At 44.9% G+C, this 24,089-nt stretch overlaps 1 protein-coding gene across 10 annotated transcripts in view; it reads left to right on the top strand.

Moving 5' to 3' along the window:
- POU2F3 (POU class 2 homeobox 3) overlaps positions 1-24,089 on the top strand; it is a 78,025-nt gene that overhangs the window by 29,112 nt on the left and 24,824 nt on the right. For 8 of the 10 annotated variants that reach the window (XM_036862551.1, XM_036862541.1, XM_036862538.1 and 5 more), the window contains one exon: positions 205-239. In XM_036862551.1, the coding sequence (XP_036718446.1) occupies positions 205-239 (35 nt within the window). Of the gene's footprint in view, positions 1-204; positions 240-24,089 lie in introns of those variants that run through there. The other 2 variants (XM_036862542.1, XM_036862548.1) reach the window with 2 other exon arrangements.

The following is a 24,089-nucleotide window of genomic DNA, read 5'->3' as shown; positions in this document are numbered from 1 at the left end:
GTTACCTACCTTCCTGAAGGAGGTTTTCCAAAGACTTTTCCAGGAAACAGGATAAGCAAGAAGATTCTGGTCACAGGGCAGGCATTTTGTTCTTTTTCAAAATAAAGATAAGCCCATCCCAACATCCTATTTTCCACTAACTTTCAGTCTCTTCCAATCCTGCTAGCTATTAATGTTTTCTTTTTTTTTTTAAATCTCTTCCAGGAAATGATCGAAACGGCTTAGATTTCAACAGGCAGGTAAGGACATTCAGAAGAAAACCTTTATTCTATAAATTTTGGGGGTCATTCATACTATGTCAGGTGTGGGGACACAAAGAAGATTAAGGGAAGTTTGAGGGTGTTTATTCATAGACTCATAGCTCTCAGAATTGAAAGGGGTCTTTCAAGGGCTTTTGCATCCAACCCCTCCCCCAATCCACAATCCAACGTTGGGGTCACCTCTTCATTATGTCCTCAAAAGAGTACTGACAGCGCAGCCCTATTTAGGATTATCTGCAGGCTGGATGTGGTCTGGAATCTAAGACCACAACTCTTTTCCTATCAAAGCTCAGCTTGAGTTGCCTCTTGGGCAAGTCTGTTTGCATGGCCTGACTATGTGTAGAGGAATTTGTGGAAGTACGAAAGATGGAGGGTTGGGCTCCTCAGGGAACTCCTGATTTATTTATTTATTTATTTATTTATTTCTAACATTTTTATTGGAGTTTAATTGCTTTACAGTGGTGTGTCAGTTTCTGCTTTACAACAAAGCGAATCAGTTATACATATACATATGTCCCCATATCTCTTCCCTCTTGCGTCTCCCTCTCTCCCACCCTCCCTATCCCACCCTTCTAGCTGGTCACAAAGCACTGAGCTGATCTCCTTGTGCTATGCGACTGCTTCCCACTAGCTATCTATTTTACATTTGGTAGTGTATATATGTCCATGCCACTCTCTCACTTTGTCCCAGCTTACCCTTCCCCCTCCCCGTGTCCTCAAGTCCATTTTCTAGTAGGTCTGCGTCTTTATTCCCGTCTTGCCCCTAGGTTCTTCATGACCATTTTTTTTTTTTTTTAGATTCCATACATATGTGTTAGCATATGGTATTTGTTTTTCTCTTTCTGACTTACTTCACTCTGTATGACAGACTCTAGGTCCATCCACCTCACTACAAATAACTCGATTTCGTTTCTTTTTATGGCTGAGTAGTATTCCATTGTATATATGTGCCACATCTTCTTTATCCATTCATCTGTCGATGGACACTTAGGTTGCTTCCAAGTCCTGGCTATTGTAAATAGCCAAAGGAACTCCTGATTTAAAAGAAGAAGATAGAGGACAAAACAGGGGAGCCAGGACAAAAAGAGTTCAGGAAGGAGGGTGTAACCCAGCTCAGTGGGACAATGGAGATACAAGTTGGGCGCCTTTAAAGGAACAAGCTGGGTGGAGTTCAAGTTAGTCAGGGAGGGTTTCAGGCAGGAGAAGGTGGTGTTGGATGGATTGAAGGATGGATAGATCTGGATGTGTAAAGAGGAGGGTGAATGAAGAGAGGACTTCCCATTGAAGTTAGAGGCTGATGGGAAGGTTGGGGGCTGAGGGCGAAGACAAGGTGTGATGTCAGAGGCAGATGGTGGGAGGGTTCATTGGGGGGACAAAGTCTAAATTGGAGACAAGCAGGAAGCAACACTGGGCCCTAGAGTGAGGCAGAGATGTGAGAATTAGAAACAAAGTCAGAAAGCCTGGGTTTGGGTCCTGTTTTGGCCACCAGCTAGCTGTATAAGTTTGGTCAAGTCACTTAATATTTTTAGTATGAGTTTTCTCAGCTGAGGAATTAATTTATTTCATAAATTTGGGGTGGGGGAGGGAACATGTACTGTGCCAGATGTGGGAATACAAAGAAAATTAAGACATGGTCTCTTCCCTGGAGGAGCTCACAGTCTAGATTGAGGAGTGGGGGAGATAGAGATAGAGGGAGAGGGAGAGGGGAGGGGAGAGAGACACTCTTGAGTGGATAATTATAATACAATCTCATTCATGCTTTATTGGAGGCGTGTAAAAAGCATGGTGTCAAACAGAAATGAGAATACTTCATTCTTCCCGGTAGCTCAGGGCAGGCTTCATGGAGGAGGTGATATTTGATTCTAGCTCTGAAGAGTCAGTAGAGTTTGTTAAGCAGAGAAGAGTGGGCTAGAGAAGGAGACAGCCAGGGGGAAGGAAAGACAACCCCAATTTGGGGATACATTTGATACTCACTAGGGGTCCTTCCCACTCATATCCAGAGTCCAAGTTTAGAAGGAAGTCAGGGGTGGAGGTCAAACTCAGACATATGTTCTTCTCCTCCTTTATCTGTAGAGTGACTTGAAGTCCTTACTAACATTTCCTGAAAGGCTTTTAACTCTGGGTACATCCTTCACAGTTGGAGAGGAACAATCTGGAGTCCTAACCCAAAACCTCTTAGGCAACTTCTGCAATTGTGTTCATTGGGGAAGTTTGCTAACACATGGAGGCCAGCTACTCTCACTCTGCCCTCAAGACCTAAGACAGAGGTAGGCTTCAGTTAAAGATACATCTAGGTGAGCTAAAAGGAAGGACTTGCAGCCAATGTGGCTTACCAAACACTGGAAGAGCTACCAAGGGAGGGAGGCTGTAGAATCAGCTTCTCTCTCAAGGTCTTTAAAGATGAGACAGATTCTCATCTGAGGGATAGTTTGGCCAGGTTTGTTTCCAGGGCAGGAGGATGGAGGACATTCCCGAGGATTCAGTGATCCTGAAGGAGCCCTCGGCAGGTTGGGATGTGGCCTGTTGCCTGTGCTTTCCGAGGGTCCCAGCCCAGGGTCCACCTCTCATGGTCCCTTGGATGAAATGCACGTGGAGGAGCCCATCCCACACCAAGACGTGGTGGCACCAGCCCAGCCCACAGGTGGCCCGCTCCACAGGCCCGGTGGGTTTGGCTGCCTGTGTGATCTTTCTAGAGCTTGGGAAACCCTTGTGCTTAGGACAAGGCTAGGGACAGCCCCTCTGGCCCCAGCAGTGTCTGATACAGAGACGGGGTGGCAGACGCAGGAGAGCAAAGGATGAGTCGCTGGCCTTGGTGAAGCTCACATTGGAAGGCCCCAAGCCAGTTGGTGCAGTTGGGAATTGCAGCCAGGGTCTGGGCGCAGTGCCGTCCTAAGGTTGCATGAGCGAAGGACGCTGCCTCATCATGAAGTTTCCTGCTGAGCCTCTTAACTTCCTGGTCCCAGGAAAGCAGCCTGAGCCTGTTTGGGAGATAATTGTGAGCTGATCCAGAGACCCAGAAACAGGGCCACCCCTCAGTCCCCAGGAAAGATTAAGACAGAGTTGGGAGGCCACAGAACAAGGCCAGATCCCTGGACAGGGAATCAGAGGTCCTGGGTGCCAGTGCTGTTTCCACCCTACACAATCCTCTTCTCCTTTCTGGGCCTTAGTGCCCTAATGAATAAAAGGAAGACATTTGCTTGAGATGATTGCTAAGGCCCCTGCAGTCTGTATGTTATGGTCCCATCAATTTTCTCATGCCATATTCTGTTTGGTTTTGCTTCCACTTTCCTTTCATGTTTTTCTTTGAAGAGAAATGGGGAAGAGAGTGTCCATTTCTTCACCCTGAGCTGTAGAGAGTGAGGAGAAATATGTCACATGGAATCTTTCCAGCCTTTATGATCTTGTGTGATCCAGCAAAAAGAATCTTTTGAAATTCAAGGGACAGAGACAGGAGGACCCAGCAGGCTGGATCAGGGGCCAAACGTTCATTCTTTGAATATTTAGTCATTCCTAAGAGCTGGATAGCGGGTGTCATTTGTAAGAAGATAAATGGCAATGAACTCTGCAGTGAATTCTGTAAGAGACATAAGAGTACTGAGCTCTGAGATACTGCCCAAGGATGTCACCAAAGAGATGGTGTTGAAGCGGGTGACAAGGGAAGAGAAGGGGGTTTGATTGACTGGCAGAGAGGGGCGGCAAGAATATTCCAGGCATAGGAGACAGTAAGGGTGAAGCCTCACTATGTAAAAGGGAACTGTGAGAAGGTCAGCATGGGATGTGATGGTGGAAGATGAGGCTGGGCCAGATTATGTAGACCTTTGAATACCCAGCAAAGAAGTTTATTTATTTATTTGTGTATTTTGGCTGCGCTGCATGGCTTGTGGCATCTCAGTTCCCCGATCAGGGATTGAACCCGGGCCCTCGGCAGGGAAAGCGCAGAGCCCTAACCACTGGACCGCCGGGGAATTCCCAAGAAGCTTAGATTTTATCCTGTGGGCATTTTCAAGCATAACTAGTTTCATTTAATGGAAGAGCCTTAGAAGGGGGTGTGGGTGAGGAGGGAAGGAAGGATGAATGACGCACTGATGCAAGAGAGGCCTGATGGGATGCCATTGTGGTAGGAGGAGTGGGCAATGCCAAGGAGAGGGATTAAGCACACAGACTTAGAGCCAGACAACCTGGGTTTGACTCCTGGGCTTGGCACTACCTGGTGGTGTGACCTTGGGCAAGTTCTTCAACTTCTGTGTTCCTCAGTCTCCTCATCTTACAGGTGGGGAGAATAATGGTACCTATCTCACAGGGCTGTTTGTGTGTGTGTGTGTGTGTGTGTGTGTACCTCTTAGACAATGTCTAGAACATATAAACTGTATAGGTATTTGCTCTTATTATTCCTGTGTCAGTAAAGCATGGAGAGACTCAGATTTGAGAGAGATTTTGGGTATAAAATCAGGAGGATTTTGGCAACAGTTTGGACAGCTAAGGAAGGGGAAGGGCCCGGCAGGATTCTTAGGTTTCTAGCTTGAGATACTGAGCATTAGTGGGACTAGAACCGGAGATCAAGAGAACGGGAGGTCCAGCCGATTAGTCCAGATGATGGGAAGAGGAAGAAGGGCAGATAACGGACAATAGGTGCTCAATACGTGATGAGAAATTTGGATCTGGAGCCCAGCAGACAGGTCAGGATGCATACTGAGGAGTCACCATGGAATCGTGTTAACCAAAGTGATGGGAGGGAGTGAGGTCACCTAGGGAGGGTGCACAGACTGGGATGAGAACCCAGGGCAGAGCTGGAGAGAAGGAACATGTAAGGGGCAGGCTGAGGAACGGGCACCCATAGATGAGACCAAGAAGGAATGGTTAAAGGGATGGGAGGAGAACCACACCCACAAAGGAGAGACTTTCGTATGAAGGTGGGGATAGCAGACAGCATCACAGCACGCAGAGATATTGTAGAGCCCCAGCCTGGAAGGGGCCACGGTTTGGCAGCGAGGTGAACACTGGTGGCCTCATCGTAGCGTCTCTAGCGTCCGTGGTGAGAGCAGAAGCCAGATTGCTGTCGTCGAGGGGTAAGGAGAAGTTAGGAAATGATGGAGACGAGGACTGCAGAATTCTCTTTCAAGGAGTGGGATGATAAAGGGATGCAGATGTTGGCTGAAAATGGAGACAGTGTGAAGGGAAGGTTTTGGGGATGAGGGAGACTTTGGTGGGTTGTGGGCCTGGGGAGAGATAGGAGATGCCGTAGAGGAGACAGAAAAGGGAGAACATGGGTGGAGGGTTTATCCTGGAAGAAGAGAAGGGCTCTTCTGGGAGGGAGGGAGGGAGGGAAGGCTGAATGCCCTGTGGGTGAAGTCAGGAGCCTGAGGACAGCCTTCTGGTCACAGAGTTTCTCCACTTCCATTTCCTGCTCTTTTTTTTTTGGCTGTGTTGGGTCTTCGTTGCTGCGCATGGGCTTTCTCTAGTTGAGGCGAGCAGGAGCTACTCTTCGTTGCAGTGCGCAGGCTTCTCATTGCGGTGGCTTCTCTTGCCATGGAGCACGGGCTGTAGGCACACGGGCTTCAGTAGTTGTGGCATGCGGGCTCAGTAGTTGTGGCTCACAGGCTCTAGAGCGCAGGCTCAGTAGTTGTGGCATACAGGCTTAGTTGCTCCGTGGCATGTGGGATCTTCCCAGACCAGGACTCAAACCCATGTCCCCTGCATCGGCAGGCGGACTCTTAATGACTGCACCACCAGGGAAGTCCCCATTTCCTATTCTTTCAACCAACAGCTAACTTCAGAAGAACATTAGGAAGTATCATTGGCTTAAAGGGGTTTGGAGAGTCCACAATGACAGATGCACACCTGGGGAGCCTTGCCCTGCTCTGTGCTGGTGACTTCTGGGTCCCTCGTCATCCAGGGCTGTGGGTGTCCACCAGACCCATCAGAGCGATGTCTCCATCTATGCTGTTGAAAACTAAGTCTTGCTAGAAGACTTCACAAAAGTTCTCTGAGGCCAGAAGAGAGTCTGAAGCAAGTTGGCAGGTGTCTTTGTCCCTGAGCTTCCTACCCACAAAGCTGAGAGCCAGTGGCCTGGGATGCTATCTCAGCCCCAGGCCTGGCAGCGTTCTCAGCTCACCTGTGGCCGCAGCATTCAGCCCTCCAGTGCCTCTCTCGGGAACCCGCCCCACTAGTCCAGAGCAGTGGCCCCACTGCGCTCCCATAGTGCGTTTGGTTTTGAATCAAATGGGATTTTCCTTCGCCATTTTCTTGACTGTGAGCTACCACGGATTCTTTTTTTTTTTTTTTGAATTTTTGAATTTTATTTTATTTATTTTTTATACGCAAGTTCTTATTACTTATCTATTTTATACATATGAGTGTATATACGTCAATCCCATGGATTCTGGCTGCTCCCGGCCTGCGTCGATTGTAGTGTTTAATCAGCTCAATGGGACATCTTCTCTAAAATCAACAAAATTCAGCCTAAGGAAAGGTCTCTGAGGATTCTGAATGATGGAGAGGCTTCTCCGGGGAGGCCCATGATGGAGACACAGGGGAGGCAGGACCAGACTCTCAAGTGAAGGTCTGCAGTGAAGACATAGTGAGCCCCTCCCCCAGGCGCCCAGGGAGCAGCCCCAGGAGGGCCGGCACCACAGCAGCTGAGCACCAGAGGACAAGGGAGGGAATTAATTGACCACATTGGACCATTCAGTTCCACAAACCTGTGTCTAGCTGTGAGGGGTCAGAGGGGAGTAGAACGTGGTCCCTGCCCACGGGAGCTCCCAGCTGGTGGGAAGAAAATGTAGCAGAGGCTGCAGAGGGGATGGAGGGCCCCTGCGCTGTAATAATGCTGATGGGGCTGGTTCAGTGAGTCTAAGAAAGCCAGGCAGGTGTGTAGAGCCAGGGGTAGTTGGCCCAATAAGCTGGAGGGAGACTCTGAGACCTCGCTGTGAAAGACCCTGGAGGATGAGAATTAAGGATGGTGAAACTCTTGACTGCTGAGGCTTGTTTCCCTCTGCTGCAAGATCCAGCTTCTGGTCCTGTACTTCCAGGTTGAGGCAGGATTATTGAGGGTGGATGGGCAGACTAAGAGAAGAGGAGCCAGCAAGCCACATTTTGCTCAACCCTGAGTAGTAGGGTTGGGTTTTAGAGTATTGATGTACATCATCCTTCTTCTTTCCCCCTCCAAGGTACCAAAGCAGCTGAAAAAAATAGATGCAGGAGCCTGACAGATAGAGCTGCAGGGGGGACAGGGTTGGTTTTTTTGTTTGTTTGTTTTTAGAGTGTTTTTATCACCAAAAAGAAAGTGACACGGCTACCCTAGGAAACATTGCTCTAAAAATCATTTAACAATAAAATTATAAAGACAAAGTAATGACAAAGATAGTGGATAATTCTACCAGAAAGCCTAGATGGACAAAAAATGTATAGTGGACATATCAAAACATAGCTCTTATATCTTTGTCAAACAAGAGAAGAGGAGAACAATAAAATATTGCTTTTAGGAGATACCCTTTAAAAAATGTACAATTTATTCGAAAAGGCTGCACTTGAACGACAGTCCAGAACTTATATTCACTTAATTTGTTGGGGGACATGGCTTTGATGTGTAGCCACAACGGACTTTCAAAGGCCTTGCTCCAGAATTAAATACATCCACCTGGCACAGATAGAGCTGGTGGAGAACAGACCTTAAAGTACCCTCCTAGACAACAGGCAGGTCTCAGAAGGTGCCAAGTCGCACACACCCACTTCCTTCTAAACCTGTGTTCTCAGCCTTATCAGACCCAATGTTCCTTGTAACAAGGATGCTATAAAGCCCCTTTAATATCCTAGAATGAAATTTATAGAAAACATACATAAAAACCGGTAAGATACTCTAATTTGAATAAGGATTCAAAGGAGAATGAAAAAAATTAAAATGATATAATATGTATTTCAGCAAGTAAATGCTTGGGCACATTCCTCTGGAAGGTTTGATGAGATAGTAGGATGCTTGCACCTATATGAATGTGACAGACACAAGTACAGACTGATATTGGTATGCTCTACTGGCAGCTGAAAAGCCATGATTTTCCAAAATGTTAAACAACTCTTGGTAAACTTCCAAACAAAATAAAATATAATCTTTCCTCAATTTATACAGAAAATGGCATCCTGGAAAAAGTCAGTGCATATCAGAAGTGTGCAAAAGATATGTTGTGCCTGCATAAAAACTGGAATTGGGCTCTAGGCTCATGTGATACAGGCAGGCTTTTTACTGACACGAGTGTCCAGTGGGGCGTTTGAAAGTCGGATGCGAGTTGTACAGGACACGAACAAGAGTTTCTTGTCTGGTACTGTCTTCTGCGTTGCAGGATGTCTAGAATGCCTGTCCTCTGCCTGGTAAATGCAAATAGAACCTCTTAATTATTAAGACAGAAAAACCACCGCATAGATTTCAGAGAACGACCTTCAGGTTTGCTGTCATCCCCAGGGAGGACAGCTGACCTAGACTCACCAGGGACATAGGTCACTTCTACCAGGAGGCAGAGGGCGAGATGTTCCTCTAGCTGTGATCCTTCCACACAGAAAGACAAGGCAGTGGAAAATGGAGGCTCCCCAGCACTGGGAAGAGGCACCCCCAAATAATACACACAGACCTGCCCTCAGAGAACTTACTTGCTATTCAATGAAGGAGACAGGTCTGAAAAGTTCCTTAAAATGTCAGAACAAGGGATATGTAAACCAGTGCAGCTTCAACAGGGAATAAGCTGGGCTTACTGAGTAACAAGGTAGATGGAGAACAGAATTTTCAGGCAGGAGATCATTGGTGAGAAGAAATGATTCCTTTCTCCAAAGTGATTTCCCCATTGTAGTCAAGATAATATAACAATAGAAATAGTTATTGGATCCTGCCTGTGTGCAGGCGCTGAGCGCCAAACGCTTCATATTTACTGTTCCATTTATTACTTAGAGCAACACTGTGAGGTCATTGGGATCATTCCAACTCTATAGATGAGAAAACTGAGACTCTGAGAGGTTAAGGAATTTTCCCACAATCACTCCATCCATAAGTGGGGAGTTTAAAGCCAGGCTGGCCAGACTCCAGACTCAGTGGTTCTCCCACTCCATGGCCCTGCTCGTCTTGGAGGAGGTGGTCCCACGTGGTAGCTGAGCCGATTGTCTGTGTTGGCCAACCTCTCCGTGTCTCACAGCCCTCATCCAAAAGTGAGAACAGTCATGCTGTAAGCCTTAATTATAGTTAAGATACATAACTTAGAATAGGCTCTGACATACAGTAATCGACCAATAAACATTAGCTGCTATTATTTCTGATGAATGAGAACCCATAATTTTCTCTTCCCCTTCTCTCCCTGGATGGCTGCTGCATTGGGCTTGCACCAGTTTAGATGGGCTGCAGCTAAACTCGTGTTTCGATGTTATCAGAAAGGAAATTTTTTTCTGAGATCCACGATCTCTCCATCTGAGCTTCCCCCACCTACCCCAAGTTTGGGTGGGAAGCAAACGATGAGTGTCATTGCATTTGGAGAGGTGGAAATTTGTCCTCCTTTGCCAATCATGCTCTGCTCTTTGGCCTGAGGCTCAGATGTCAACTGTCTCCTGTTTGTGGCCTGGGCGGCAGCCTTGGTATTAGATGGACTGAGCCTTGCTGAGAGCAAGACGGTGAAGAACAGGTAGGAATGGGAGCAGCCGGGGTTTTCGGGGGACCTGTCCCTAGAACACCCTGGTTGACCCAGCTACCCACAACACCACCACAAAGCCTCTCTAGGGTACTGGGTGTCGGGCCAGCTCATTCAGGCTGCAGTGCTGGCACAAGCCCACAGTGCATCTCGATGGGGAGTGGAGACCGAATGTTCCTCTCCGCTCAGGTGTGGGGTGGAGAGTGGTGAGGTCACAAGAGGAGGACGGAGGTGTCGGAACCCTCTCCCTGATTCTGCAGGGATCCAAAAGGGGGTTTTCTTTGGAGATTTGAATGAGTTGCCTTTGGTGGGTGTAGATTCCGGTAAAGCAGGGCCAGTTCATCCCCCTCTCATGTAAGAGTCTTTTTGGAGCAGGGGTCTTGAAAAGGAAGCTGGATTTGGCCCCAGTGGCAGAAGAAGTTAATACCACCCTGAGTTTAAAGGCACTGGGCCGTGCCCTTCATAAGCAGTATCTCCTTGAAACCTTACAGCAACCTAGAGCAGTAGCTTTTAGAACTCCCATTTTACAGATGAGGAAACTGAGTCTCAGAAGGGTCAAGAGACTTGCTTGGAACCAGGATTCAAACCAAGGATGATGGGATGTGCGAGGCACTTTACCTAAAGTTATATCTTACTTGATATTACATCATCCTTACGACAGCCCGGTGAGGTAAGCATGATTATTCCCATTATATAGCTAGGGTAACTATAGCTCAGAGAGGTTAAGTAATTTTTACCCAAGGTGGAGCTCAGATATACAACAGGCCTGTCTGACTCTACACTGTGTCAGGCTGCTTTTGCGAGAGACAGAGAGACAGAGAGATCCTGCAACTCGATGAGCCCTAATGTTGCCCGGAGCCCCTCATCTGATGTCTGCACAGTACTTTTCCACAGGTCCCAAGCCCACATGCTCACACCGCAGACCTCTCACGGCCGGGCTTGCCAGCTCGCATGGCAGAGATGCTATCTGCAGGCTCAGGGAAGGCTGCCAGGGGAAGGGTGGGGCGAAGAAGGGCTCCTACCCAGAGGGTTCCCCTACCCCAAGTGGAGGAGCACGTCCCTGGGCCTGTGCGTGAGAAGGGTGCAGGGAGGAGAGGAGCGTTTTCTTGTGTGTGTGCCTGCAGGGCAGGGGGTGGGACCTGCCCTTCTTTTTGCCCCCCTGTCAGAGGGCTGTCGAGGCAGTTCTAGTACCTGGGAGATTCTCCTTCTCCCAGAATCACAGCTGCGGCAGAAAATAAACTTTTCCACCTCAAACTTCCCTCTCCTAGTCTAGCCCAAGAATGGCTTTGGAGGCCGCACTTAGGGCTCAGGAGCCGTTTCCTTGTACCTGCTCAGTTCCCTACCAGGCCACATCCCATCTCACGGCCCCCTCTGCTTGACAACTTACAGAGGACCCCATTAAGCCAATAAGTTTTAACTCACAACAGCTATTAAACAAGTGTTATCATTCTCATTTGACAAGGGAACTGAGACTCAGAATGGTAAAGTGACTTCAATTAAGTGGCAGAGCCAGGACTTATTCAATGTATCTTTATTCAGTGTCTACTTGATAATGGGCGCTGTGTCCAGTGCTGGTCTGCTGTCTCCAAATCCAGCTTATTCTACTAATCGGCTGACCCCATTGCCCCCATTGCCGCCTGGGCCTCTGCTGCTTTTGTTCAGATCCAGTGTCAGGACTCCCTTCCCTCTCCCCTGCGAGGCCACTAAAATACCCTTGGCTCCCAACCTCCAAGGATCCTTGGTTCACACCCTGTTTTGTTTTCCTGTCTTGGCAGCCCCTCGCCTGCGCTGGCATCTTCTAACATTTTCTCCACAGACTTCGCTGGCATGGACTGCTGCAGGGTGTCTGGTTTTAGGCTTGCAGATGACAGTGTAGTGGTCAGAGGTCCAGCTCTGGCGTCGCACAGACCTGGATTTGAATCTCAGCTCTACCAACAGGAACCCGGTCACTCACCCTCCCCAAGCCTCAGTTTCTGCCTTTGTAAAAAAGGGGGAAATCATAGCATCAACCTAATAGTATTGTTAGGAGGAGGATTACATACAATCTTGAGTGTAAACTGTCCGGGACTTAGTAAGTGCTCAATAAACTGGACTATTGTTGCTGTTGCAACAGTATTGGTTCTAGCAGCCCCGTTTCATATCACCCTGGCTCCAGCTTGCTCTTCCTCTTAAGCTCTGCCCTTGGGAGCCTCTGAAGGCCGGAGGTTCACCATTTTCCGGATGGCAGTTCTGCTCATATTCTCCTCAACTGCTGGCGTCCCTCTGAGTGCTCTTACTTGTGCCCTTGTACCTGACTCAGCCTGTTACTAGAGGAATAATAAGAAAAATATGCCAGACTCAGTTGGTGCCGGGTAAATACAGGCATGCCTCACCATACCTAAAAGGGTGGTTCCCGAAATATTGTACCTAAGTCAAAGTTTTATCAACTAAATTCTATTTTTTTTTCCACCAAGAGCCTGCTATTTAAAGAAATGTTACACTGGATCTTTTCAGAGAATAAAACATGCCCTTTTACAGTCAGTTGGAGCCAAACATCATTTATAGGGTTTGCTTAAAGTGAGTTACATATCAATTTGGCTTTCCCTCGATGACATCTTCTCAAAGAAAGTGTGTGATCCTAACAAGGAAAATTTTAAACTTTACCCATTCACTGTGGACAGGCTCACTTGAGGGCTTGGAAGTGGGTTTGCAGGCCAGTTGGGTAGCTGGTAAACTGAGGCCCAGAAAGATTTGGACACCCAGTCCCTGGGGATAGATGTTGATTCGTGCCGGGACCAGTGGTGGAGTGCTTCTGTGCCCCCTGTCCCGGGCTGGGACTCTCAGAGGTGAGGCTGCTAGGGTAAGAGCCCCCAGGCCAGAAAGGGTTAACACCACTCTGGAGGAGAAAGCAGTGCAGCTGCCCAAAGGCAAGGAGTCCCTTCCTCTCTGCAGTGAACCAGAGCCAGCTTCCTTTCTGAGGATTTGGTGCTTCCCCTTACACTGGACCTGGCGGCGCCGAGGACAACCTCCTGGCTATCAGGGCAGTCCCCAGCCTGGCCTTGCCCGAGGCCGGGAAGAGACAGACACTCTTCCGGAATAAAGCGGGGTGGGGAATGGCAGGACCTGGGGTCTGGGACTTTGCCCAGAATCTGGCCACTCAGCAAGGGCCCAGCACTCTTAGTGTGGGCTGCCCCATCCTGCGTGGGCGGGAGAAGGATGGGGGTAGTCTAACCTCACAAGGGACCTCCAGGCCCGCTTCTTCCCCCGTCCTAAGGACTTCCAAGTACCGCCGGGAAATGAGCCTCTTTGAAATGATGGAAGTGTCCTGAAGGTAGAGCGGAATAAAGGAAGAGGCAGCACCTCGACTCTGTTTTGAATGAGCCCTAGGACTGGCCTCTCTACCCGCACACACCCCCGCCCCCGCCCCGCCCCCTCACTCCCCCCCCCATCGCCCTGCCAGCCCCTCATTCATCTTTCCAAACTCAGCTCAAACGTCTTCTTCTCCAGGTAGCCCTCCAGAAGATGGGAAATATTTGAGGAAACAGTCTATATTGTATTGATTACGGTAGAGCAGTGCCTGGCGCAGAGCAGACATTCAATAAGTGTTTCCTAAATAGATGGACTGATGGATAGTTGGAATGAGCCTATCCGCCCATCCCTCCATCCTGGGTGCCAGGAACTCCCATCTCTCTGCTTTTCAGGACCTTCTCCTCCTCAGGCTGCTCTGCTCCCTGTCATCTTTCAGCCAGCGATCCGCAGAAACGCACCCCTTTTCCCAGGGAGGTGAGCTTGTTGGGTGTCCGCACGTAGCGTGTGTGGCGGGCTCCATCCAATCCGCTCTGGTAAATATTTCCCAACTTCGCCACTTGCTGGCTGGGCCCCAGGAGTTGTTGGATGAGGCCTCTTAGCTGTTTGCTCAGTGGGTGCTGGGTGCCAAGGCCTACCCTCTAGGGATCCAGGGTCTGCACATAGGACTCTGGCTAACCTAGTTTTTTAAGCTCTTTGAGGTTGAGAGTCCAGTACCAAGCTATATATCTCAAGCCAGAATAGGCCCTTTACAAATGCCCCTTAGGGAAGACAGGACTGAGGTTCTCCTGGGACTGCCGTCTCCTGGCCGCTTCAATGGAAAGTATGGTTGGGGATATCCAGTGACATCTGATATCACTGTGACGTTATTTTTCATCAGCTGTGGAGACAAATTTGGGTTGAGCTTCTAACTCTGGAGTGAGTCAGAGACACATAAACCCTTAGGGCTAAAGGGTCCCTTAGCACCTGTCCCCCTGTTCCCAGAAGGGTTCCACAGATCTCTGCTGTCGGGCACCAAGGCTTTCTTCTTCCTTTCTCCTATCCTGTCTGTCAATACACTTATTTATTCATAATATTACATCTTATGGCTAAATTTTCACCATCTACAGTGACATCTTAAAAAAGAAAACATAGCAAATTTTTATAGAGCTCAATGTATTCAGTTTTAACAGTCTGAGATTTTGCATTTTTTTGGTATTAAAATGTTAATTGTATGTAATGAAATGATGACCTGAGTAGGTGATACTGGTTAGTTTAATATTATTTGGCAAAATAAAAGAACACTCTCTGAGCTCTGAAAAAAAAAAAAAGATTTACTTGTCAGGAGCCTCAAAAGCTTAGGAACCAGTGTGATTCCAGCCTAACCTACCTCCTGGGGCACACGTTCTACTACTGACACCCCTGACAGGTGGCCGCTGGCTCCACACCTCTGCCAAAGCTCTCCCATGAATTTGGGACTCACCGCCCAGAATACAGCCCCCTCCAGGGTTCAGTGGGTTGCAATGCTTGGCCATTCTTTCTCCTGATAGACCCTATCAACCTCCCTGTGATGGTCACCCCGTGGTCACCACTCTGCCTGCCTCAGCTCCAAGGCCCGAGTCCATCCCCTTCACTTGACAGCCGTTCAGTATTTGAGAAGAGTTCTCACACCTAAGTCTTCCCCTTTCCATGTAAACATCCAGAATTCCTTCAATAATTTCACGTATCATGTTTCTGATTGCCTTATTTAAAGCAATTACACACATAGTACATGAATGCTATGTATACTTTCTTGTAAAAATATTTAATAATAGAGATAAAGAAGAATTTTGTTCCCTGTTCAGCCTCAGCCCTCTTCCCAGAGGAAACACCTCTTATCGGTGTGGTGTGTATGTGTTTAGAAGAATCTTCTCTCTGCACGTACATGGATATGGATACAAATGGAAATGTATAAATATATGTGGAGTTTTAAAAATGCATATATATGTACATATGTAGGTAGGTATAAATTATACAGTGTGTATTCTTTTGAGACTTTCTTTTGAAATTTAAAAATAAGATTTATAGATTGTTTCATGGCAGTACATATAGGACTGATTATGATTATTGTTAATGACCGCATACTATTCTACTGTTTCAATGTAATTTTACTGTTCCATTGCCCTATCATTGGGCATTAGGTTGCTTCAGATATTTTTGTACAATGCTATACAAACTCTTTGAACTTGTTTGTGCCTTGATGCCTTTATATGTATAGGTTTCGGTCTGCCAATCACCCTCTTTAAGTGTAGTATCCACAAGCGTACAGCATTCAATACTCAGATGACATCTGGCTAGGCCAGAGCACAGTGGGACACTTGGTTCATTCATTCATCCATTTATTCATTCAACAAAACTTGGTGGAGCAGGTACCATATCTTTATTTTGCCCTGATTTCTTTCCAAGCCCAGATAAGACAGTGGCAGGCCTGTCCGCCTGAACTTGCATGGTTAAGTAGGGGAACCTCCCTCCATACTCTACTGTACTAGGATGGTACAGCCTACCCTACAGATTTTTAAAAAGGTAATTGTATCACACTTTCAACTTACATGCTCTTAGGGTCAGTTAACACCTCTCAAGTCTTTTTTTAAAAATCTACACTGTTGCCTCAACTTGTACAGTTAATTTTCATATTCTTAGTAAAAGATTTTTACATTTCCTCTTATGTTTTATCTTATTACTTTCTTCCCTTCCTTGCACAATTTCAAGATTTTTTTTTAACCTTGATGTCTTTGTGCAAGGTACTAGCTAGCCCTGCTCCTCATACAGAGATGTATGCAGGGCACATACATCATCATACTCTAAGGTACTGATAACATTCTTTTTTTTTTTTTAATATATATATTTTTATTTTTATATATTTATTTATTTTATTTATGGCTGTGTTGGGTCTTCGTTTCTGTGCGAGGGCTTTCTCTAGTTGTGGCAAGCGGGGGCCACTTTTCATCGCGGTGCGCGGGCCTCTCACTGTCGCGGCCTCTCTTGTCGTGGAGCACAGGCTCCAGACGCGCAGGCTCAGTAATTGTGGCTCACGGGCCTAGCTGCTCTGCGGCATGTGGGATCTTCCCAGACCAGGGCTCGAACCCATGTCCCCTGCATTGGCAGGCAGATTCTCAACCACTGTGCCACCAGGGAAGCCCAACATTCTTAACAAGACTGGGCAATGAGCAGAGTCCGATGACATGCCATTGGAGACATCCCTCCTGGATGACATTGATTCATTAACTAACACTATCTCAGCCCTTATGACCCCATCTTGACCTCCAGGGACATGTATATATGTATACATACAATAATTACAGCATTCACCTGATCCTCATTTCTAAGAACCCTCTATAAAAGGAAATGAGCCTAGTTTGGCATGCCTTTTTAAGTCAGTGTGATACAATGGAAAGAGGATTGATTCTGGATCTGGTCAGACGTAGGTTCAAATTCCAGCTCTGCCACTTTCTAGCTGTATGGCTTTTGGGAAATCCTTTGACTTCTCCGAGACCCAGTTTCCTAAATTCAAGGATTATTGAAAGTATTTATACATCAATTCTGCATCTATTTAATTAAGCACTTACTAAGTGACAGACAAACAAGATAGGTGTCCCAGGTAATAAATGTGCAGAATCATTAACTTCATATCGTTTTGGTGACAAAAGCAGGGAAGGCTCTTCCTAGAATAGGTTTTATAGACATTTAGCCCTAACCCTTGAGACCTGGGTAAGACTCAGAGACGATTTTCCTTTTATAAGTAGGGAAACATATACTGTCAGAGAGTCCCTTGGCTCAAGTTGACTCCGCCTTTTGGCAATAAATTTGGTAACTGCTCCTCAGCCTTAGAGAATTTAGCTTACACGGTTAACTGTGTGGGTTCAGCCAACCATTGTGCCTGGAGCCCTGTCGCAGGCTAATAAGGGTAACAGGATAGATATGTAGTCAGTAAAAATTGAACCAAAGGGCAATTTTGTCAAAACTGGCCCCATGTCAAACAGCGACACAGAGCCACTGCAGTGCCTCACTTATCCAGAGAGCCAGCTGCCTCACCTATTTAGAATCCAGCTGAGAATAAGAAGGAAGAAAATGAGACCTGGAGCCAAACCCTTTCTCAGAGCCTCAAACTTTTATTTTAGAAACAGTTATAACAAACTTAACTATCTGTTTTTTCTAGCCCTTAGCAAATAAAAGTTGCGAAGTTGAGCTGAAATAGGGGCTGCTAAAAGCAAGGATAACAACAGTAGGATAAAAACCTGGTTGTGAGAAAAGAGGCAGAAAACCTGGAAAAAGCAGAGCTGCAAAACAAAAAAAAAGGCGATTCAGGCCATTTAGTGCTACTGCCAACAGAGAGGCCAAGGACTTCAGTGTCCCCAAGGGCATGATTTCTTTTAAAAAGAGTTCACAATTAAGATTGAGTCATTGACTAAATTATCTTTCAAGTGCTATTTAAGGGAAAGAAGAGATGTATATAATACATTAATAAATATCAAAAACAAAACCAATAAATATCTATCCAAAACTGAAATAAAGACTTGGAGCTACAAGGGATCGATTTCAGTGATTGAAAATCCACTTATTTGGGGAGGCTTCCTCAGGAAATCCTAGGAATTTGAAAGATGTGTTGAATGTTTTTTTATTGAGGCACAGTTGATTTATAATATTATATTAGTTTCAGCATACAACATAGTGATTCAAAAATTTTATACATTATACTTCATTTATTATTATAAAATATTGGCTATTTCCCTGTGCTGTACAATATATCCTTGTAGCTTGATTATTTTATACATAGTAGTTTGTACCTCTTAACCCTCTACCCCTATCTTGTCCCTCCCACCTTCCCTCTCCCCACTGGTAACCACTAGTTTGTTCTTTTTGTCTGTGAGTCTGCTTCTGTTTTGTTATATTCATTCATTTGTTTTATTTTTTAGATTCTAAATATAAAAGATAACATGCAGTATTCGTCTTCCTCTGTCTGACTTATTTCACTAAGCATAATACCCTCCAGGTCCATCCATGTTGTTGCAAATGGCAAAATTTCATTCTTTTTTATGGCTAATATTCCATTGTGTACATATACCACTTCTTCTTTATCCATTCATCTGTTGATGGACATTTAGGTTGCTTCCATATCATGGCAATTGTAAATAATGCTGCTGTGAACATTGGGGAATTTGAATGAACACTGGAGAATTTTTGAATTAGTGTTTTCATTTTCTTTGGATATATATCTAGTGGTGGACTTGCTGGATCATATGGTAGTTCTATTTTTAGTTTTTTGAGGAATCTCCATACTGTTTTCCACAGTGGCTGCACCAATTTACATTCCCACCAACAGCATACAAGGGTTCCCTTTTCTCTACATCCTCACCAAAATTTGTTATTTATGGTCTTTTTGATGATAGCCATTCTGACAGGCATGAGGTGATATCTCATCGTGGTTTTGATTTGCATTTCTCTAATGATTAGCAATGTCAAGCATCTTTTTCATGTGCCTGTTGGACATCTGTATGTCTTCTTTGGAAAAATGTCTATTCAGTTCTTCTTCCCAGGTTTTAACTGAGTTGCTTGATTTTTTTTTTATATTGAGTTGTATGAGCTGTTTATATATTTTGGATATTGACCCCTTATCGGTCATATTATTTGCAAATATTTTCTCCCATAGGAGAAAATATTCTCAGTAGGCTGTCTTTTTGTTTTGTCGATGGTTTTGTTTGCTGCACAGAAGCTTTTTAAGTTTAATTAGGTCTTGTTTATTTAATTTAACTTAATTTTTTTAAATTTTATTTTGCCTTATGAGACAGATCCATCCAAAAAATATTGCTACAATTTATGTTAAAGAGTGTTCTTCCTATGTTTTCTTCTAGGAGTTTTATGGTTTCTGGGCTTACATTTAGGTCTTTAAACCATTTTGAATTTATCTTTGTATATGGTGTGAAAAAAATGTTCTAATTTCATTCTTTTACATGTAGCTGCCCAGCTTTTCCAGTACCACTTATTGAAGAGACTGCCTTTTCCCCATTGTATATTCTTGCCTCTTTTTTGTAAATTAATTGACCATAAGCATGTGCATTTATTTCTGGGTTCTATATTCAGTTCCATTGATCTATGTGTCTGTTTTTGTACCATTATCATACTGTTTTGATTACTGTATCTTTGTAGTATAGTCTGAAGTCAGGGAGCATGATACCTTCAGCTCTGTTCTTTCTCGCAAGATTGTTTTGGCTATTCAGGTCTTTTGTGTTTCCGTACAAATTTCCATACAACAAATAATTTTATTTCTTCTAGTCCTGTGAATAATGCCATTGGTATTTTGATAGTGATTGCATTGAATCTAGAGATTGCCTTGGTCATTTTAACAATATTAATTCTTCTAATCCATGTACATGGTGTGTCTTTCCATCTGTTTGTGTCATCTTCAGTTTCTTTCATCAGTTCTGAGTACATGTCTTTTACCTCCTTAGTTAGATTTATTCCTAGGTATTTTATTCTTTTTGATGTGATTTTAAATGGGATTGTTTTAATTTCTCTTTCTGATAGTTCATTATTAGTGTATAGAAATGCAACAGATTTCTGTATATTAATTTTGTATCCTGCAACTTTACTGAATTCATTGATGAGCTCTAGTGGTTTCTTGGTAGTGTGTTTAGGATTTTCTATGTATAGTATCATGTCATCTGCAAACAGTGACAGTTTTCTTTCTTCTTTTCTGATTTGGATAGCTCTTATTTCTTTCTTGTCTGGTAGCTGTGGCTAGGACTTCCCATACTATGTTGCATAAAAGTGGGCATCCTTGTCTTTTTCCTAATCTTAGAGGAAATGCCTTCAGTTTTTCACCATTGAGTATGATGTTAGCTGTAGACTTGTTATATGTGGCCTTTATTATGTTGAGGTATGTTCCCTCTATATTCACTTTGTGGAGAGTCTTTGTAAAAGGATGCTGTTGACTTTTGTCAAAAGCTTTTTCTGCATCTATTGAGATGATCATATAATTTTTTATTCTTTAATTTGTTAATGTGGTATATCACACAGATTGGTGAATACTGAACCATCCTTGCAGCCCGGGAATAAATCCCACTTGATCACGGTACATGATATTTTTAATGCATTGTTGGATTCGGTTTGCTAATATTTTGTTGAGGATTTTTGCATCTATGTTCATCAGTAATGCTGGCCTGTAATTTTCTTTATTTGTGATATCTTTGTCAAGTACTCTTTAAGGGAAAGTAGAGATGTATAAAATACAAGATCTCTACTCAAAAATGAAACCAATAAATATCTATCCAAAACTGAAATAAAGGGTTTGGAGCTGTAAGAAATATATTTCAGTGACTGAAAATCCACTTATTTGGGAAGCTTCCTCAGAAAATCCTAGAAATTTGAAAGAAGTGTTGAATTTTAAATCAGATAACTTGAGTCCAAATCAGAGCTTTCCTGCTAGCCAGCCATGTACCTTGGATAAATCATTTACCTTTCATGAACCTTGTTTTCCTCAACAGTAAAACAGGAATAGCATCACTTGCCTTTTCAATCTCATGGGAATATTCTGAAAATAGACCAAACTGTTATGTTTGAAAGTGCTTTGTAAGCTGTAGAACATCATGGAAAGGTATAAGTGAGGTCTGTAGGCCACAGACCTACAGGTGTTGCCTGCTGGTAGACAATGACTCAAGATGCGGCAGAAGAAGGAGATGGATTCCCAGTTATTGCTAAAAAAAAATACACGCACACACAGAATACACGTATCTGCATATATGTGTGTTTATTTAGAAAATGTGCCCCTAAGCCTCTCAAGACTTCCCTTTCACCACGTAAAGGAGGGAAATGTAACTAACTTGAATACCTCATAAACTAAAAACTTCCATACAGACTAATGAAATTTTGAGTGCTTACGATTTTTAATATTAATTTTAAATTAAGATTAATCTTAATTTTTTCTAATTTAAAATGAATAATTACCTTTAAAAATTTGAACACTGCAGAAATATTTGACTTAGAAAGTGAATACCTTCTGAAACCCCAAATACCCTCCACTCCATCTATTATTAGCAGTTGGATTGATTATGGTCTTTCAGAATTTTTTCTGTGTTAGTTCTTTTAGTCCTGCAGGCATTCAACAGAGAATTCCTGAAATAGTCCTTTGTTATAAAGGATAAACCTTTAAGGGTGGAAATACATTTTCTATCCTAAAAACTTGCCATTCTGTCTCCTCCTCTCCATTCTTACTGTTTTGGCCTTAGGCATGTCCTCATCAGGTCTTTACCTAGACTATTGCAAAAAACAGCTTTTTAACTAGTTGCCCCACTTACAGTTGTCCTCTCTTCAAATCCATATTCCACACAGCTGTTAACATAATCGAACTAAACAAAAATCTTGCGTGTCCCTGCCCTTTACTTGAGTTACACTTTGCCCCCGAGTCCAGCCTCAACTCCTTTGCGTGAGCCACAGGACCTCTGTCGTCAGGCCCTGGCTGTTTGCCCAGGCCTCTCCCACCCCACGCTACTGCAACGCTGAATTGCTTGTCTCTCCTGAACATGAAGCCGTGTTTCACCATCTGTGACTGTGGACAAGCTGCTCCCACTTCCTGGCATGCCCTGCTCTACCTTCTCCTGGTGAAACCGTCTTTGTCCTTCAGGGCTCCTCACAGGCTCCACTTCTCTCCGTGGAGACTTCCTACCTCATTCCCCTTTCTCTAGCTATCCTCTGCCCTGACAAAGCAAATCACAACCTTTCCATGTGACCACTGTACCACCTTCCCATTGCTGTAAGTACTGCACTCTAGGTAATTGCTTTTTTACTTGCTGTCTCCTAATTAATCTGGGAGGTCCTATTCACCTTTGTGTCCCAGTTCCTCTTGGTATACAATGGGTGTATACCAAATATTTATTGAGCTAAACTGGGAAGGGGACCTTTATGGGGCAGGAAAACCTCTGTTTAAAGCATGCCACATGGAGGACTGTCTACTCCAACTGCTGTTGGAGCAGACCTGGTGTCAGAGGGCCACAGAGGTGCCTTGTTTTATTTGGGGTACCAGAAGAATACAAGAGATAAGGGCCTCAGCCTTACTTAGAAGACTGTTCTCAAATATGAATGTTACCAGGGAAAAGCCTTTTACGTGCATTTATAGCCAACGCTCAGGCTTTCAGAGACAGGCTTCCAGGTCACAGGCAGTTCCCCAGGGGATGCCAAAGAGAATCTCATTCAGACTTGTTGAAAGTTTGCTTTCAATAACTACGTCAGCCTCACATCCATGTAAAAGTCCCAGGCTACACTTCTGGATGGAAATGTTTACACCAACTGTGCACCACACGTGAAAACAGCATGGCACATGGGGAGGCAGAGGTCAACAAGCTCATTTTTTTTTTTTTTTTTTTTAATCTGAGAATCGGGTCCCAGATTTAATTAGTATGTTGCAGAGCAGTTTAAATTTATTTATTTATTTACTTTTGGCAGTGTTGGGTCTTCGTTTCTGTGCGAGGGCTTTCTCTAGTTGCGGCAAGTGGGGGCCACTCTTCATCGCGGTGCGCGGGCCTCTCACTATCGCGGCCTCTCTTGTTGCGGAGCACAGGCTCCAGACGCGCAGGCTCAGTAATCGTGGCTCACGGGCCCAGTTGCTCCGCGGCATGTGGGATCTTCCCAGACCAGGGCTCGAACCCGTGTCCCCTGCATTGGCAGGCAGATTCTCAACCACTGCGCCACCAGGGAAGCCCCAACAAGCTCATTTTTACGTGGGAAATTCTGGGTGGGAACCCAGTGGGGCCGCCTTACAGAGTGGTATAGGCAAAAGGGGGCCTGGAGGCCAAAGACCCAAATAGCAAGTCAGGCTCTGCTTTTCCTGGCTACGTGATGGACATATTAATTCCTCCTAGTCTTGGTTCCTACATCTGTAAAAATGGTTGGATAAGATTTTTTCCCTCATTGAATCATCATGAATAATAAATGATGATGCTTTTGAAAGTGTTTTTTAATTTCTAAAATGCTTTAAAAATATTCCTTTTTCCCTTTCTCGAACTGATGCTCTTGGAGCTAATCTGTGTAGCGCTTCATAGTCACAAGTTGGTGTGTATGCATGCATGTGTGTGCGTGTGTGCCTGTGTGTCCGGGACGAGCAAGGCATCTGTCCTTCCTTTCATTAGTCTCCTTTGGGCCCCAGAGTAAAATGTACACTGGCGTGAGGATTTCATGGCATGGCTGAGCCTTGTCTTTCCCCTCTCTACCTCTCTTCCTCATGATGAGGGAGGAAAAAAGCAAATATCAACCCCCTGGAGTTAATTCGTCCATGTGAGAGTCAAGGGAATACAGAATGCTGGGTCTCAAACCAAGTGTATTAGGTTACACATCAAGTAGATGTGTGCTTTATCTGTGTCTAAACCTTACCCTGTGTAGTAATGGAGAACTCTGAATCGGGACTGAGATTAAATCTTATTAGAGCAATGGGATTAGGGTTACTACTGAGTTACTTGAGGAGCCAGAATAGGCAACAACATCAGAGTGATAGAAATAGAAGATAGAGCCATGCTGCAGTGCAGTGGAATGGACCAAATACTGGGTGGAGAGTTAGGAGACCAGTCCTTAGGGGCCCTGCCTGAGTCTCCAGGCCTGGCTTGGCTGCAGCTCTAGCTGTGTTGCCCTGAGCAGGTGATTTCTCCTCTCTGGACATCAGGAGTCACAGCTGTAAAATGAGCCATTTGAACCAGGTGATATCTACATTTCCTTCCAGTTCTGATGGGGAAGGAAGGGAATCAACACTTGTTGAATGTCTTCCATGCACCTGACACAATCCGCGCTAAGCTACCTTGAAGAGTCTATGATTCTATCACACATGGTAGTCAGGTTTATGTAGAAGAACTATGGAATCAAATAGACGTGGATTGAAATCCCAGAT

This window comes from Balaenoptera musculus, chromosome 8, assembly GCF_009873245.2.
Source record: "Balaenoptera musculus isolate JJ_BM4_2016_0621 chromosome 8, mBalMus1.pri.v3, whole genome shotgun sequence".
In the NCBI taxonomy this organism is placed as follows: Eukaryota; Metazoa; Chordata; class Mammalia; order Artiodactyla; family Balaenopteridae; genus Balaenoptera; species Balaenoptera musculus.
This window is presented reverse-complemented; position numbering and strand designations above follow the sequence as displayed.